We start from the raw sequence: 17,733 nt of genomic DNA on the forward strand, positions 1-17,733 counted from the left end.
ATGATGCTACCAAACAGCTGAGAGTCAGGTACTGTGTGGATGGTGTACCAAACAGCTGGAGAGTCAGGTACTGTGTGGCGTGTGTCTTCTCTATGTTGTGGCAGTTGTACAGTAGGACCTCTCGGCTGTGACACATGTCATCGCTATCTGCCTGAAGGAGATGAGAAGGATGTGGCACACATTGCTGTTTAAACGCTTTACCGGTTCAGATGCCTGTGATGATATTATGATCAGGCTACCACAGCTAGCATCAGACTCAACTACAACATCTGACTCCAAATGTACTGTGACGTACACAATGCTACGTTCCCTTGTCAGCCACAGTGGAGGTATTCCTTTGCACAGTTTCACACACAGCTAAATAGATCATGACGTTCTGCATGGCTTGTCTTGCCTGTGCTGCTGTCTTCTGGACTTTGCTATCACAGCTCTTTCTTCCATGGCCACAGAAGACCAGTGCGTATGTGGCGTGCTCCCGGCCGGCATCTCACGCCAACTTTTGAAAATGCAGCTTCCAAAAGTCAAGATATGATTTTCTGCACACGCGCCCGACGTTAACGATGTACACTTTTCAATCTGACTGACGAGCGAAACTCCACGTGAATAAATCAGTGTGAGATCTGTCAGTTGTGGAAGTGCAGTGGAGGAAGTCAGTCGGCCACATGGTGCTGGCAGCACATTGCGGTCAGACACTGGCTTTGACACAAGTGAAACCCACATGACTTCAGCCTGGAAATCATAGGGGATCAAATTGCCGTCCTGAAATGAAATAAATTATAGTTTCTGTTTCAGAAATAGATTTGCACAGCCTTGTTTCAGAAATAGATTTGCACAGCCTTTTTTAGCAGCTTCGCGTAGAGCCTTGATGAACGCAAGAATGCAGCAGTTCTGGAGGTCACTCGCATGATTTATGTCATACTCAAATGCAGCAGCAGAGGTGGGGTTTCTCATTTTACTCATGGCAGCCAAACAGATCTGCTGTTCTTCTACTTTGGTTTTATTGTTTTTTAAATCACAGCGTTCCACTGCCTGTTGTTTTTCTGCCTTTTGTGTACGTTGCCTTTTAATCATCCGCAGTCCTTGTTTCACAGTGAAAAGTCTACTACTGAGTACAGTCGTTTGATTTGGATCAGATTTGGAAATGGCATCGCTGAACTGTGCGTGCGTGCGTGCGTGCGTGCGGCTTCCTGTCGCCACAGCGGCTTCATTGATGTGTTTTCTTTTGCAAAAGACAAAACATCACATAATATGTAAGTTGACACAAACGCACACAATGCTGCGCTCTGTGGAAGCGCCGAGCGGGAAAACAACAAAGATTTGTGTAGAGGAAGAGAAGCACTGAGCTCATTTCCGTGCATCGCTGTGATATTTGGTTTCAGGAAGTAGCGATGTCCTGTGGAATCGCACTTCTACGTAACCCTTATAACCTCTTTGGTGAGAGATGTGTGCAGCTGCAGGGAGGAAGTTTCAAACAGTTCCGACCCAGCATTTCCTGCCAAGGTGCGCTTGCACTTCCTGTGCCTGCCTGGGGGGGTGTGTGTGTGGTGGAACCCTGTCATGAGTGAGACGGGGCCTATTGTGTGATTATGATCAAGAAGCAGGAATGGCTGTGCATTAAGCTGTGGCTGTTTGATGAAGTCTCTGTGACACACAAGCCCACATGTTCTTTGGCAAGTCGTACGAGCACATGATCAACAGCAACAAAACATCCTGCTGCTGTCATGTGCTACTGACTCAGAAGGTTGTGTCCCCATGCGCTGCTTTGTGCCAAACTCATCAAAGCATGTCACCCGGGCCCTGGAGGCCCTGGGGCCTAGGGGCCTTTCTCTCTGGGATGATCCACTTAAAAATGAGGAAATCTAAGCGCTGCTTTAGAAATGAGGATTACTTGACAACTTGACTGCATCAGCCAGCCTACCGCTAAATTCAATATATATACTGTATATAAATATCTCTCTCTCTCTCTCTCTCTCTCTCTCTCTCTCTATATATATATATATATATATATCTCTATATATAACTTATTATCTAACTATTATTTGTCTTTACCCACTTAGTCATTATATCCACATTGCTGATTATTATTGATCATAAATCTCAGTGTGTAAATATTGTGTGAAAGCACCAGTAGTCAGGGAAGGAATCCCTGTCTTTTGCATTTTATTTTGATCACAGTCTTGTTTTAATAAAAGCATTTGTGACATCGCACGGTGGCTTTTTGACTTAGAGCTTAACATTTAGCCTATACTTCACAGAAAATACCGAGATATTGCTATATCAGCATTCAGCCTAAAAATACAGAGCGATGATTTTGGGTCCATATTGCCCAGCGACTAGGCCATTAGCGTTGTCAGCCTGAACGAGGGGCCTCCGTGGAAACCAGCAATACTCATCCTTGAATAGCAATGTGGCCCAAGTGACTTGGCCTGGTTCTGTTCTTTTTTCTTTGAAGGTTCTTGTTGCCACCACACGTGTGCTCTTCTCAATCTCAATAGGGGAAAGCACATTGAAAGATGTGCTGGCGTTATGAAGTGATACGCATCTCTCTTCAACCCCCTGCATCTCTTATGAATGAAGAGCGTCCTTCCTCTGATTGGACGGGCCGCCAACAGATGCATCCTGCAGCTGCACACTCCTTCCTGTCTGTGTTTAGGCCCTTTTGTCTGGACAAGTTGCTACAGCAAAGTTGGCGACACCGTCTGAATTTAAATAGGCCGGACTTGAATGGAGCCATGCTGGCAGACGGGCAGGAGGCTCCAGTCTGATTCTTACTGTGTGCCATCAGTGCACGTTGCTGCTCCCCACGCTCATGTCTACATATCAGTTCTTACTGTGTCATCAGTGCACGTTGCTGCTCCCCACGCTCATGTCTACATATCAGTACCATTTGACTGTGCTACAACAGAGCCTGCTGACTTGAAGATTGTCTTTCATTTGCTGTCTGCCTGCTAGCTGATGAAGATAGACTGGTTGGTTTCTGACAAACCGACACTGACAAAATGCACTTATTGTAGTTTGCGTTGGACAAAAGTGTCTGCTAAATGACATTATGTCGTGTAATTACCAGCCACGACAGCGGGGCTGGTATTGTTTTCACCGTGTGTGTGTGTGTGTGTGTGTGTGTGTGTGTGTGTGTGTTGTGTCTGTGTGCGGACAGATTTTGTTAGCGCGATAGCGTTAAAAGCGCACAGAAGCAGTCACGAAACTTTACATGATTGATGCATGTAGTTGACATCAAAAAGAAAAAATGGGCGTGATCCGATCAAGGGGCCTGCCCCCCCCCCCCACTTTGCACCCCTATCCCACATTCATTTGAAGTGGTACGTGTGCTCCCATCACAACATCTAGTTTGGTCTGATTTTGCTGCATTGTTTTCATGATCTGCTTTTTTGGTCTTTTCTGCTCCATACTGTCAGGGGAAACCCCAGTGTGTCCTGCTCTTTTATTGGTCTCGTGAGCAGTACAGTGCTTCCTGCTCCCCTGGTTGACATGTGGAATAAACAGCCTCTCTGATGAGTTGCCTTGATTGGCTCCCCAGGAGGATGTTTATGACTGAGGGCTATTTCTACTGAGGCCTCCGCCCCAGCTGCCCGCCTACCAGACCCGACCTGCCCAATGCTCAAATCAGCCTGGGAGCGTGGCTGCCTGGCTCACTATGTAGCAGAGACTTAGCCTGGGAGCATGGCTGCCTGGCTCACTATGTAGCAGAGACTTAGTCTGGGAGCGTGGCTGCCTGGCTCACTATGTAGCAGAGACTTAGTCTGGGAGCGTGGCTGCCTGGCTCACTATGTAGCAGAGACTTAGTCTGGGAGCGTGGCTGCCTGGCTCACTATGTAGCAGAGACTTAGTCTGGGAGTGTGGCTGCCTGGCTCACTATGTAGCAGAGACTTAGTCTGGGAATGTGGCTGCCTAGCTCACTATGTAGCAGGGACTTAGTCTGGGAGCGTGGCTGCCTGGCTCACTATGTAGCAGAGACTTAGCCTGGGAGCGTGGCTGCCTGGCTCACTATGTAGCAGAGACTTAGTCTGGGAGTGTGGCTGCCTGGCTCACTATGTAGCAGAGACTTCAGCCTGGGAGCGTGGCTGCCTGGCTCACTATGTAGCAGAGACCTCCGTGTGAGAATGTATCTGCAGAGTGTAAGACAGCAGAAGTATGAATATGTACCTGTGCAATATGAATTTCATCTAGAGAGCTATTACAATAGCATTTATAATGTCACTTCCTGAGACCTTACGTTAACTTAACCTAACCTAACTTAACCTAACCTAACTTAACTTAACTTAACTTAACCTAACCTAACTTAACCTAACTTAACTGAACTACAATAGCATTTATAATGTCGCTTCCTGAGACCTGTCAACTGAAGCCTCTGTTATGAAATGTCAATTGTGCTCAGTTGGTAAATTCAGACGCAGAAAATAAAAGAACAAAATTGCAGGAGGCAAAATGTAGGACGTTGTCGTGTGCAGATGAGGAGAATGGGTAAATCCAGTGTCAGAGTGGTTTACATGATGAGGAGAATGGGTAAATCCAGTGTCAGAGTGGTTTACAGGATGAGGAGAATGGGTAAATCCAGTGTCAGAGTGGTTTACAGCCTTTGACTGAGCCACAAAGGGACAGCCTATAATATCATGGCATGACTGTGGTGGTTGGTACAGGAAACCTGCTGATTAAATGTCCTTAAAGTGACAGAGATTGAAAAGAGTTTCCTACGCAGAGTACATGTCCCATATACACTGTACTATGAGTGATACAGAGAGTTTCCCTCTCAGTGTAAAGTCAAGGAGACAAAAACATTAGACGGCACGGTGGCTCAGTGGTTAGCGCTGTTGCCTCACAGCAAGAAGGTCCCGGGTTCGAACCCCGGTCCGTCCCAGGTCCTCTCTGTGTGGAGTTTGCATGTTCTCCCCGTGTTCGTGTGGGTTTTCTCCGGGTGCTCCGGTTTCCTCCGACCATCAAAGACATGTATGTTAGGGTTAATACTCCTGTCAGTGCCCCTGACCAAGGCACTGGCAAAAAAAAAGAACTGGAGTTGGTCCCCGGGCGCTGCACAGTGGCTGCCCACTGTTCCTAGTTCTAGGAAGGTTCCTAGTAGAGGAGGGGTCAAATGCAGAGGATGAATTTCCCCATGGGGATAACTAAAGGATAACTTAACTTAACTTAACTTAGAAGGAGACACCACCGGGTGACTAGAGGACGGAGACGTCACTGACCCCCTGACCCTAATGGACACTTCCTGATTTCCTACCACCCAGCAGAGATGTTCAACACTTTGAGTGGAGCAGTCTTGTGCTCCTGGTGTTCACTTCACTTTACAGTACAAGAGGCGATTGTGTCGTTCCTGTGTCCCTGTGAAAGGGAGCTGAGCTGAAGCCATCTGGCTGCCAGATGTACCGCCATTTCCCTGGGCCCCCTCCGTAGAGACGTGAGCCTCTCGCATGAATCTTACTCCCCGACGTGCGATAGCAGATAGGAGATAGGAGGAGGAGGAGGAGGAGGAGGACGCTGTCTGTCTGGGAGCTGGAGCTCCAGAGGACTTTTGTCCATGCCAAGCAAGCAGCAGGGCACTGTGAGCTCTGCGCCGGGCGAGGGGTGTTTCCCACCGACTGACTGGGGGGGTGGAAGAGGGGATTCGGAGGGGGAAAGATTTCCTTTTGGATGTGATGCCAAGTTCACACGCTGCTTTGGAGCATGGCGGAAAGCAAGCAGCACAGAAAAGCGTCTGGAGGAGGCGCAGATCGCCCGTCTTCCAAGACGTAAGGATGTCCGTTTTGACCGGCGCTCAGCGTTATCGCTGTGTGGAGGGGTTTTGTCTTTGCTATAGTCACAAAGTCATCATGGCAACAGAAATGCTTTGGGCATGTGGTAAGGACTCAAATAGAAGTGGGCAGTTGGAACACATAGCATTCGAGAAAACGTTGCTCCTTGCTTTCACGAAACCTTGGAAGACTAGAGTCATAAATACACTCTTTCCTTTTGTCTGGGTCAGCTTTTGATTTGATTGAACACTTTGATTTATGCTCGTTTTTTTCCCCCTCCTTGATCCACATGTTTGATAGATTTCGTTCAATCCTAGAGTTTTCCAGTCGAGCCATAAAAGAACCTTTTGGCCAATCGTGTGTTTTTTGTTACGCTTGAGGCCCTTTTAAGGAGACAAAGTAACGGAAACAAGTTGAAGATTGTGTTTTCTTATCTCCCGTGCGCTTTGCAAGAAGAGAAACCTCAAGCAAAGGAAGGTCTCTAGTGCGAGGTTGACCTGCCAGACACAACAAAGGGGAGAGTTGCAGGTTGACCTGCCAGACACAACAAAGGGGAGAGTTGCAGTGCCTCGGCCGCCAACTCTCTCTCCACACCGCCTCTGCTCCAGAGTGAGTGGGCTTTGAGCTGGGCGGGCTCAGACAGCCCTGCTACAGTACGCTCCACAGCTAAGCTTTCATGTCTTGTCAACTGATTGACACTACTCCCTAAATTCTCTTCAGGAGTCGGGGATGCAAACTAGTCACCTTTTAGGTGACAGTCACCTTTTTCCATCGCAAAATAGGAGCATTTCTGAGTGTTTTTTTACGTCTGCTCTAGGGATGTAACGATAACCGGTTTTAATGATAACCGTGATCAAACTCCTTAGGATAACGGTACCGTTTCAAATTTTCATTATCATTAAAACCGTGGTACCGCGATTACAGTGCTTTGAAAAACATGGTAAATACTGTCCATCATCAACCAAAGTTGGCAACAGTCTCCCAGATGCAGACGTGCAGCCTTGGAGACATGATTTCAGTGAGTGTATCAATCCTTTTTGGGTCTGAGTTTTCAATATAAAACGTTGTAAAAAAAAATTCAGTGAGAGTACATCTCTAGTCTGCTCTGGGATCGGTCACCTTTTTCACTCTCCATGACTTTGCATCCCTGAGGAGGTGTGTGTGTTGTGTGTGTGTGTGTGTGTGTGTGTGTGTGTGTGTGTGTGTGTGTGTGTGTGTGTGTGTGTGTGTGTGTGTGTGTGTGTGTGTGTGCGCGCGTGTGTGTGTGTGTGTGTGTGTGTGTGTGCGCGCGTGTGTGTGTGCGTGTGTGTCTCTCTCTCTGTTTGTGTACTCCAGGAGACGGCCGGGACTATTGGTTCCTGGCCGGCTATGTGTTACATGTGATGTGGAGGAGCAGTGTTGGTCCTGACGCTGCTAGCTTGTAGCTTGTGGGAAGATGTGTTTGTTTATCTGCAGAGCAAATCCCCCTTTGTTTACCTGGGGGGGGGGGGGGGGGGGGGGCTGAGTGCTCCACATCAAGTGGTCTGATTAACATATAAATACTGGTACACTTAGCTTAATTAATTCCTTACCCACTGACTGAATCGTACAAATATGAAGGTGGTGATGAATGTAATCATTTTTGAGGGTTGTTTCAAGAAATTGACCCAACCATTGCACGGTACAAGAAATGCCACGACAGTCTACATGAAAGAATGTGTATGTTATTTGGTGCACTATTCACTATGTTGTATAGCCTAAGCCTACTGATAAACACAACGTCATGAATACTTTTTTTTATAATATCAGTGACTTCCGCCCCAACTTTGTCTTATTTTGGATTGAACGGGGTGATGGAATGAAGGTGTGAGACACAACAATCAGCAGCTCCTAACAGCCCGAAGAGAGTCTACACGGGTTTGAACGCAGCAAAATGATATAGATGTGTCTTCACTGTGTGCGGACGGGCTGTTATGGAGGAGGTTTGTGTGTGTGGGAGTGTTTGCTTCCTGTTTGTGAGTCCGCTGCGATGTCATTCACAGCTGCTTGTGGAGTATGGGTACGACTGCCAGCGCCGCGCCGCAACCCGTCTCCGCAGCGTCGCCACTTGAAAGTGTCCATGGCAACGGGATGGCGGACAGCAGGCAGTCCCTTAGCATGAGCTCCTTTCAGACCGTCAACATCCACAGCAACAAGGCCAAGTCCATTATCACCAACAAGGTGGCACCTGTCGTCATCACGTAAGTCCCTCCCCCAAATCCATCTTCTCACAATTGGGTGTTAATCTTCTTTGATCACCGTAGTGACAATCCCCCCCCCCCCCCCCCCCCCCCCGCCCACCCTCCAGCCTCCCCCCACCCTCCAGCCACTCTGTTTGCCCCCGTTATCATCTCATTTGTCAATCCAGGCATCAGCAGATCCAGGATCAGACCTGGCAAATAGTAGCTGCTAATTGAATTGACCTCTTTCACACCGTCAAGTCTCTCTGCCAATGCGTTTTGTTTTGCAGGTATAATTGCCGACAGGAGTTTCAGATTCACGATGACATCCTCAAGAGTACGAATTACAAAGTGGGTCGGATATCGGACGCTATGCCTGAGCACTACCTGGTGCAGGTAAGGACAAAATACACGACTACTGCATTCTTAAGATTCAAGATTCAAGATTTTTATTGTCACTCCGTGGTACAAGTATCACGTGTGAAATTCTTGTGCTGTGGACTCCATTTACAACATAGTACAAATATAACAGGGCATATGAGTGCAAAAACAACAAGAGAAACAACAAGCAATAAGGCAGTAGAGTGATAAGACAAGTCAGAGACAGTGGCATATCCACTGCACATAGGTGCACATGTCATGTGCATACTTTAGACGTGCTTAAACATTTTAAATTCGAAATTAGATATATTTCAAACAAAAAACACACAACTCTTTTGGAGCAAAAGATGTGGGATCATCTCCACTTGTCTCTATGCCTGTGCTTTTTCACAGTCACATGTCCAAATTGCATAGTGGCTCAGGAACATTGTCATGCGCTGTTTTATGATGTGGGGGGCAGCCATTGAGGAGGGAACGTTGTCACCCTCCTATCGGGGGCTTTGATCTGCTCCGTCACCTCTGACCTGACGGGGCTGTTCAGGCACACAACGTGTTCTCTCAGCATTGGCCCGCAGTTTCTGTTTGCACACGCAGATCAGTGCTTTCACCTGACCGCTGACTGCTTGTGAGACGTTTGGGAGGCATGTTCCAACATGTATTTCATGCTCATGAATGAATGGATTGAACTGATGAAAGGTGCCTTTGCTTTACAGGGGCAGTACTTCATGGTCCAGGATGTGCACAGCAAGGCAGATGTCCTGAATACCACGGGCAGCTACGGGGCGCCCAACTTCCGACAAGTCAAGGGATCGTACCCCCTGTACGGGATGGGTCAGCCCAGCCTGAATGGCTTCAAACAGGTCCTCCAGAGGCTCCAGGCACAAGGCCAAGAGGTCTCCGTTTTATTCTTCTATTAGGGACGGGAGGAGATATCGCAATACAAAAATGGGACAATGTGTAATTTGTGGGGCAGAAAAATGAATTGTGTTATGAGCTCGATTTTATTCTGTTGTAGTAATGACAAATGAGACTATTTCACAAGCTCTCCATCCAAAGTATAGTATATACAGTAGGTACTTGCTAGAATGTAAACAATAATTTTAAAATGTCATGACAACGTGCTACACACACATGTTTTATGGTCACTCACGATCCAGTAGGTCACGGGTTTGGTTTGGTTCCAGCCTTAAAACTCGTTATATAAGGATTTTTCGAAATGTCTATGGAGGAAATGAATGGGGAACTTACTTCCGGGGCGGCAAACGTCACGAAAAGTCACGTGACTGTTGAGCACTATTGCTGGAAAGATTTGTGTCTCAAAAATAAACATAATTGTGCACAGTGAGAACTTTTATTTATTACATCATATCGTGTTTGTACTGAATTGTCAATAGAATCGTATCATTCGAGTAGAAAAGGCGAAATTTTCAGAAGAACTTTGAAAGTGTGCTTGCTGGCCAAGCAACAGTTACTTTGAACTGGTCTTTGCTACAGTGCTGCCAAGTTGTGGGTAAGGTTTTGCCAGTGGTCGCTAGGGTGTTTATAGGTGATTGCTAGGGTGTTTCTAGGTGGTTCCTAGGGTGTCACTAGTGGTTGCAAGGGTGCTAGGGATAAAAAAAAAAAATCCAACCAAAAAAGAATTGTGTTTCCATGATTGACCGAGTTAAGATCATTTAAAATAGAAAACGTTGCTGTAGCACCGCCAGTTGGCGAAATGAGACAAAATTGTACATGTTGGCTGAGACATGATACCTGCACAATTGTAGCCTAGCATATTTGGTTGGGAAAGCATGAGTTAGTAGTTTTTAGAACATAGGCCGACAACATTTTAAGCCAATGACATCAAAACGGTATAGTAGAAGGGGACAGTTTGAACCTATCTGCCCAGTTTGGGAAGTGTAGTGCTTATGGTTTCTGAAATACAGATACTTTTATACAAAATCCCATGTAAGTGAACGGGAAGTGGGGGGGGAAGAAGCATTTAATTGTGAATATCGCAAAAAAGATCTCTTAGGAAACTAATAGCACCCTCAATGAGCTGTTTTGATGTCTCATATCATAATGTCTATGCAGTGTAACTGCGGTCATGTGGAGCAGTGGAAAATGAATATCTGCTTGGAGCAGCTTCGAAAACTGACCGTAATTGAAATGAAATTGACAAAATTATACAGCAGCCCTCTCTAAATTCCTGACCCATACGGTGCACATCATATGACAACAGAATGTCCTGACCCATACGGTGCACATCATATGACAACAGAATGTCCTGACCCATACGGTGCACATCATATGACAACAGAATGTCCTGACCCATACGGTGCACATCATATGACAACAGAATGTCCTGACCCATACGGTGCACATCATATGACAACAGAATGTCCTGACCCATACGGTGCACATCATATGACAACAGAATGTCCTGACCCATACGGTGCACATCATATGACAACAGAATGTCCTGACCCATACGGTGCACATCATATGACAACAGAATGTTTCCTGACCCATACGGTGCACATCATATGACAACAGAATGTTTCCAGTTGCTCTTGGACGCAGCAGCGCTGGCAGAGGCAACAGCTGTCCACTTTAGAAGGCTATTCTTTCATTCCCTTCTCGCCCTGTTTGTGCACACAGGAGGTTATATTCTTCTGTGTCAGAGAGGAGCCGGTGGTTTTCCTGCGAAAGGAGGACAACTTTGTTCCGTACACCCCCAGGAGGAAGGAAAACCTCCATGAGAACCTTCACAGCCTGGAAAAGGAGGCGCTGGTGGAGGGCCTGGAGCTGACCATGAGGAAGGAGGTGACGACGCACACTTCCTCAACATCTCAACGTTTCAGCACCCACAATGTATACCGCCATTCAAATGTGACCCTTCTCGGGGGGGGGGGGGGGGGGGGGGGGGGGCGCCCTCGGGTAGTGCAGCAGCGGTAGATTCCCCCGCCTACCAACACCAGGGTCGCAGGTTTGAGCCCCCCGTGTTGCCACGGGCTTGGTCCATACTGATAACAGGCACAATTGTCTGCGGGTGGGAAGCCGGATTAAGGGTGTATGTCCTGGTCGATGCACTAGTGCCTCCTCTGGTTGGTTTGGGTGCCTGTTGTTCAGTGTGGAGGGGAACTGGGGGGAATAGCGTGATCCTCCCACATGCTATGTCCTGCCGGTGAAACTCCTCGCCGTCGGGTGAAAAGAAGCGGCCGGCAACTTCACATGTATCGGAGGAAGCATGTGCTAGTCTACAACTCTCCCCCCGTCAGCTGAGGGTGTCGGGGCAACAACCGGGACAGCTTGTCAGGGGAGAAAGCAGGCAGGAAGGAAATAAGAAAAAAGCGATTCAAAAAAGTATACTGGCATTAAAAATGTGCCCCCCCCTCCCTCCTCCCTCTCTCCCCCCCCCCACAGCTCCACGACTTTGCCAAGCTCAACGAAAACGTCTTCTACGTCTACAACGACATCGAGTACTTCAAAGACGAGCCGCAGAAGATGACGATCACGTGCGAGGAGGACATCCACGTGACCGAAGAGGTCTATAAGAGACCCATGTTCACCATGCCACTCTACAGGTTGTTTCCATTGGGCCTTTTCCCCGTGTCCACCATGCCACTCTACAGGTTGTTGACACCAGTGGCGGACTGCATAATCGGGCACGTCGGGCAAATGCCCGGTGGCCTGGCCTGGCCTGGCCTGCAAATTTTTTTTTTTTTTTTTTTGCAGGCCAGGCCAGGCCACTCACTGAACAGCAGGCCAGGCGCCGCCTACTGGTTTACTAGTGGTTTTATTACTTTATTCAGGTTTAAAGTGGGTGCATTTCATTGTAAAATTGGACTTGGCCCAAATTGGGCTTCAAACGGCCCAAATCTGGCTTTAAACGACCCAAATTGGGCATCAAACGGCCCAAATCTGGCTTCAAACGGCCCAAATTGAGCTTCAAACGGCCCAAATTTTTCGCCGCCGCCCTTCGGACGCCGGCACGCACGTCGGCCTGTATCGGCCTGGCCTGCTTGGTATCTAATGCGCGGCCTGAATTATGATCCCAGTCCGCCCCTGGTTGACACTGTGCATTTTCCTCCCCCTGCAGTTTAGATAGGGCAGCTTGTGGCTTTGGCGCTGCACTCTCTATATGTAGTGCAGGTTGTAAACAGCGCCCTGCTCGTTTGTGCAAAGAAGAGATTGCAGCGTCCTGTTTGCAATCAGATCAGCCGAGTCAGCTTTATGGAGATGTCGTGAGACATTTCCAGGGCAAGAGAATATATTACTCCCCGAGCAGAGCACAAAAACCCTTCCTTTGAAAGTGTCCGCTCCGGTGCAGAAAGCAGTTGCCTGTTTGAATATAGGTTCTGTGAAACTGCAGGTGATTTTAGAGAAGGTCACATTTAGAACAAAAAATATACAATCAATACGATAAAAAAAAATCTCTGAATCTCTCTTTAAAAAAAAAACACACACATCCCTTGTGACTGTTGTAGGAGGCCGTGTTTCTGTCCAAGACTCATGAGATGAGCTAATACAACAACAGGGAGAGGCGAGCGCTCAGCTGTTGAGTGTTACTTGAGGTCAGCTGCACGATGTTTACGTACAACGTGTTATGAATAACATTATGGGCAATATTGACAAAACACAGGCAGTTATTTTTTTATTTTTTTATTTTTTTTTGGTCTGAAGTTCAAACCTCGGTGACACTCTCTTGCATTGCAGGTACTACCGATTGCCACTACCAATGGAGGGAGCGCCCCTCGAGGAAGACTTTGATGCATTTGTTAACATACTCAGGGTAAGCTCATGTACATGTAAACACCACCTGTATTACACCACTCGGTACTAGTCCACCAATTGCTCCACCAATCAAATCGTACTTTGGCTGTGCTTGGCTGGGGATGAAGTTTATGCAGCTGCCGCATTTATGATTTTGTTTTGATGTGTCATTAAAGTTATTGATGGGTGGAATATTGTAGAGCATCTGGACTTTCTCAGTGAAGTAGCTGGATGGCCAAAGTTTTTCTTTTTGGAACACAGCCTTTTAAATCTATGTCTACTGTGCTATCAATCACCAATAACCATAACAGCTCTGAATATGACGGATAACCTGGAGTCTGCGATCAGTGTGTGTGTGTGTGCGCTGCGCTCCTTGTCAGCGGGGAATAGACAGGGCCGTCCGTTTTTGTCTGGTTTCCATCTTGCCCTTCACTTAACACAGGATGTGCCCTTCTTTCTGTCTTCTTCTGCCCTTTTTTGGAGCTACTTCCCTCGGAGCAGCCCGTCCACTTCCCTGTGGGTGGAAACGGGCTGCCCTGTTTTTTTTAACAGCGGCTCAGTGGTGTACTAAAACCCTGCTGCATTCTCTCTCTCTCTCTCTCTCTCTCATTCTCTCTCTCTCTCTCTCTCTCTCTCTTTCTCTTCACCACTCTCAGTTATGGCAGTGTTATTCTGGAGTCGCAGGAAGTCAGGCATGGCAGGCCATATTTGCCCATGCAGTGATAACTTCCTGGACGTTCCCTCACTTCCTGTTTCAGCGGTTGAAACGGGGCTGAAGTTCAAAGCCGCAGTTTCCGTTATTCAACTTAGATATTTCCAAAATTCGGACTCAAGTATAATAAAGTTGTGAATCATTTTTGGTTTGGTAATCGCACCTACTCTTTAGGATCTGTTACCAAATGTTGTGGAAGTCCACGGCCACATTGTGTATTTGGACACTTGTGCATCGTAAGGCGAGTAGTAACTATGATAGTAACATATACCACCTTAATTATATTACAGTGTTTACCTCTTTTAGGTGCCTAGGGCTGGGCAATATAGCCTAAATAATTACTACAATACTCATATTTCTATACATACGTACGTACGTACATACATACATACATACATGCTGATATCTGCTTATGCAAAAATAACATTTTAAATAGATTGATGTTCATCACAATTAATTGCATGGTCATATAAAATACAATGAAAAATCACAATACCACTTTTACTATTTCATCACAAAACGAGTCTATTGAAAGACAACAATAAACAATTATTTATTGTTTATAAATACAATACATTTTATAAATGTTTTATGTGATGTGTTTCCCAGGAGAGCCCCAGCTTGTCTCTGGGCCAGGACACGTCCCGGCCGCTGCCCGCCCTGCTCTTCAGCTGCCAGGTGGGGGTCGGCCGCACCAACCTGGCCCTGATCCTGGGCACGCTGGTCATGAATCGCCTGAAGGGCACATCGCAACTGTCGTCACAGTAAGAACTCAGCATTAAATTAATCTGGAAAACTGGACTTGATGCAGGGTGGATAGCAGAGGAATAGATAGGAGCTGACTCCGTTTGCCTTATTTTGCAGAGTTGAGGAGGCTACAGCTCCAGAGGCCAAACCACTGTTCCAGGTCATCCAGACTCTGATCAACAAGCTGCCCAATGGACAGGAGGTGATGGAAGAGGTAACTACAGCATCACACAACTGACTGAAGAAAGATGTATACAAGGCATTGATTGGCAGGTCCTTAATACATTTTAGAATGTCTGAATTCATATTATTTAAACTCAAGCTATTGAAAGGTCTGGAATATGGTTAAACAAAGCATTCATGTATGAAATTCACTTTTAGAAGGCTAATAATTCTTACTGTTTCTTGGTCTGTTGTTTTTGCAAGTAGATTTCAGCCCAGTCACACAGATGTGACTGTATTCTGCTACTTTAAATTGCTTTTCATTTTCAACTTGACTCCCAATTGCCAACTTTGTCTTGTATTTCATTCTACAGTAACTGGCGCTAAAAAAGTTACAATAAGGTATTAAGTTGGACTTGATGAAAATTGCAATGCGTACAGTTGATCATGTCCTTTTTTTCCATCTTCACCACTATCTGATAGGTTGACCAAGCGATCGCCCTGTGTTCAGAAATGCACAACATCAAAGAAGCGATATACGAGAACAAGAGCAAGCTGGAGGGGATCGGAGAAGATTATAAAATTCAGGTTGGTGATATTCTATCTGCCGGCAGTGATGTAGCAGCTAGTCTCTCCCCAGACTCAAATATTACGTTGACGCATACTACATCAATGAGTCTGTGCCACTTCACAGCCACTCCTGCGGTTTGAGGGCGCGTCTAGGGGGGGTTGAAACTGAATGAGTGACAGGTCGTAGCACCAATGAGAGAGCGGTTTGAAAAATGGGCTGGACCTCCCGTGTCGTCTGATCGCAAAGTCGTTACCGATTGGGGAAGACTAAATCCACCACTGGCCAATCACTGGCCAAGTGAACGGTTCACTTCCGACCCCAGCCGGCTGAGGGAAAGTGTCCCAGACCCAGAGAGAGAGCTCTGCAGCATGCAGTAACGTAGTGTATCAGCGTAAGAACTCTCATGGGTCTGGCGTTGAGACTAGGTAGCAGCTAAACAATCTATTGTGCTGACAGCATCACATACTGTAGTACTTCAAAGGTAGCACCTTGTGCCTCAGATGGTTCCAGATTTGAAAGGCTGTTGATGCTCAGCCCATGTTCTGCTACATGAGGCAGGAGTGAGAGAGTGAGAGACATGTCCATGTTCTGCTACATGAGGCAGGAGTGAGAGAGTGAGAGACATGTCCATGTTCTGCTACATGAGGCAGGAGTGAGAGAGTGAGAGACATGTCCATGTTCTGCTACATGAGGCAGGAGTGAGAGAGTGAGAGACATGTCCATGTTCTGCTACACGAGGCAGGAGTGAGAGAGTGAGAGACATGTCCATGTTCTGCTACACGAGGCAGGAGTGAGAGAGTGAGAGACATGTCCATGTTCTGCTACACGAGGCAGGAGTGAGAGAGTGAGAGACATGTCCATGTTCTGCTACACGAGGCAGGAGTGAGAGAGTGAGAGACATGTCCATGTTCTGCTACACGAGGCAGGAGTGAGAGAGTGAGAGACATGTCCATGTTCTGCTACACGAGGCAGGAGTGAGAGAGTGAGAGACATGTCCATGTTCTGCTACACGAGGCAGGAGTGAGAGAGTGAGAGACATGTCCATGTTCTGCTACACGAGGCAGGAGTGAGAGAGTGAGAGACATGTCCATGTTCTGCTACACGAGGCAGGAGTGAGAGAGTGAGAGACATGTCCATGTTCTGCTACATGAGGCAGGAGTGAGAGAGTGAGAGACATGTCCATGTTCTGCTACATGAGGCAGGAGTGAGAGAGTGAGAGACATGTCCATGTTCTGCTACATGAGGCAGGAGTGAGAGAGTGAGAGACATGTCCATGTTCTGCTACATGAGGCAGGAGTGAGAGAGTGAGAGACATGTCCTTTTCAACTTGAGTACAATGAAGTGTCCGTGGAGAGATGAGGGAGGACACATGATGAAGAGATGAGGGAGGACACATGATGGAGGACATTAGAAAGCTGAATGGCAGCACCCAATGGCTCCTATTTAATCAAGTCATATGAATGCAGGAAACACTGCTCACAAGTCGTCTGCTGCCAGAGAACAATGTCCTGCCTTTATATTGACAGATAGGCTGTATTATCATTCATTCATAGATTATTTTCTCCGACCAGGAGATCAGTGGGATGTTTGTCTGAGACATTTGTGCAGGTTTAGTTGAGTTGAGATCAGTGGGATGTTTGTCTGAGACATTTGTGCAGGTTTAGTTGAGTTGAGATCAGTGGGATGTTTGTCTGAGACATTTGTGCAGGTTTAGTTGAGTTGAGATCAGGGGGATGTTTGTCTGAGACATTTGTGCAGGTTTAGTTGAGTTGTTTAACTTCACATATTAAGAGGAAGAGGAAAACTGACTTTGCTTTAAACCCCTCTCTACAACTTTTGATACATGTAATTGTCCCTTAATAATGCCTTTTGCAAAAACAAAGCAATACTAGTTGTCTACTATGTGCAGTCATTGATTGATTGATTGATTGATTGATTGATTGATTGATTGATTGATTGATTGATTGATTGATTTTATTTATTGATTTTTTTGTTTCAGGGAAGCAGTACCAAAGACTACTTTCTTCACAGAACGATGCAGAGCTTGGAGCGCTATTTTTACTTGATTGTGTTCAACTCTTACCTCCATGAACAGGTAATTTGTTCTTTCCAGGTCTCTTAACCCAGTGCTTCTGAAACTTGCTGAGCCACGATCCCCAAAAAACTTCAGGCTGGGGTCCCCCCCCCCCCTCCCAACCGAATGCACAAATGCATTCACACGCATTTTACTCACTCACCCAAATCTGTTCTATACAATTTATATATAGTTTATGTAGTTTATTATAGCTTTATATATGCTGCCACATTAAATCAGTGGTATGGGAGATTTAATCATCATGAGAGAAAAATCATTCTCTTCCCTCCCCAACCCCCGATTACAACTTATGACCCCCCCCCCCTACTACCGTCTTAACCGATAGGAGTGTATATTCTTCAAAACAGAACATA

The 17,733-nt window shown here is 46.6% G+C and overlaps 1 protein-coding gene across 1 annotated transcript in view; it reads left to right on the plus strand.

Moving 5' to 3' along the window:
* Positions 1 to 17,733, plus strand: part of pald1a (phosphatase domain containing paladin 1a) — a 77,892-nt gene that overhangs the window by 772 nt on the left and 59,387 nt on the right. Inside the window, exons 2-11 of the mRNA XM_083634449.1 lie at positions 7,781 to 7,978; positions 8,248 to 8,353; positions 9,052 to 9,231; positions 10,979 to 11,143; positions 11,744 to 11,904; positions 13,037 to 13,112; positions 14,415 to 14,569; positions 14,670 to 14,766; positions 15,198 to 15,302; positions 17,285 to 17,380. Coding sequence (XP_083490575.1) covers positions 7,794 to 7,978; positions 8,248 to 8,353; positions 9,052 to 9,231; positions 10,979 to 11,143; positions 11,744 to 11,904; positions 13,037 to 13,112; positions 14,415 to 14,569; positions 14,670 to 14,766; positions 15,198 to 15,302; positions 17,285 to 17,380 — 1,326 coding nt within the window. The 5' untranslated portion in view covers positions 7,781 to 7,793. The remainder of the gene's footprint in view (positions 1 to 7,780; positions 7,979 to 8,247; positions 8,354 to 9,051; positions 9,232 to 10,978; positions 11,144 to 11,743; positions 11,905 to 13,036; positions 13,113 to 14,414; positions 14,570 to 14,669; positions 14,767 to 15,197; positions 15,303 to 17,284; positions 17,381 to 17,733) is intronic.

The sequence above is a fragment of the Poromitra crassiceps genome (assembly GCF_964638095.1).
Source record: "Poromitra crassiceps genome assembly, chromosome: 4".
In the NCBI taxonomy this organism is placed as follows: Eukaryota; Metazoa; Chordata; class Actinopteri; order Beryciformes; family Melamphaidae; genus Poromitra; species Poromitra crassiceps.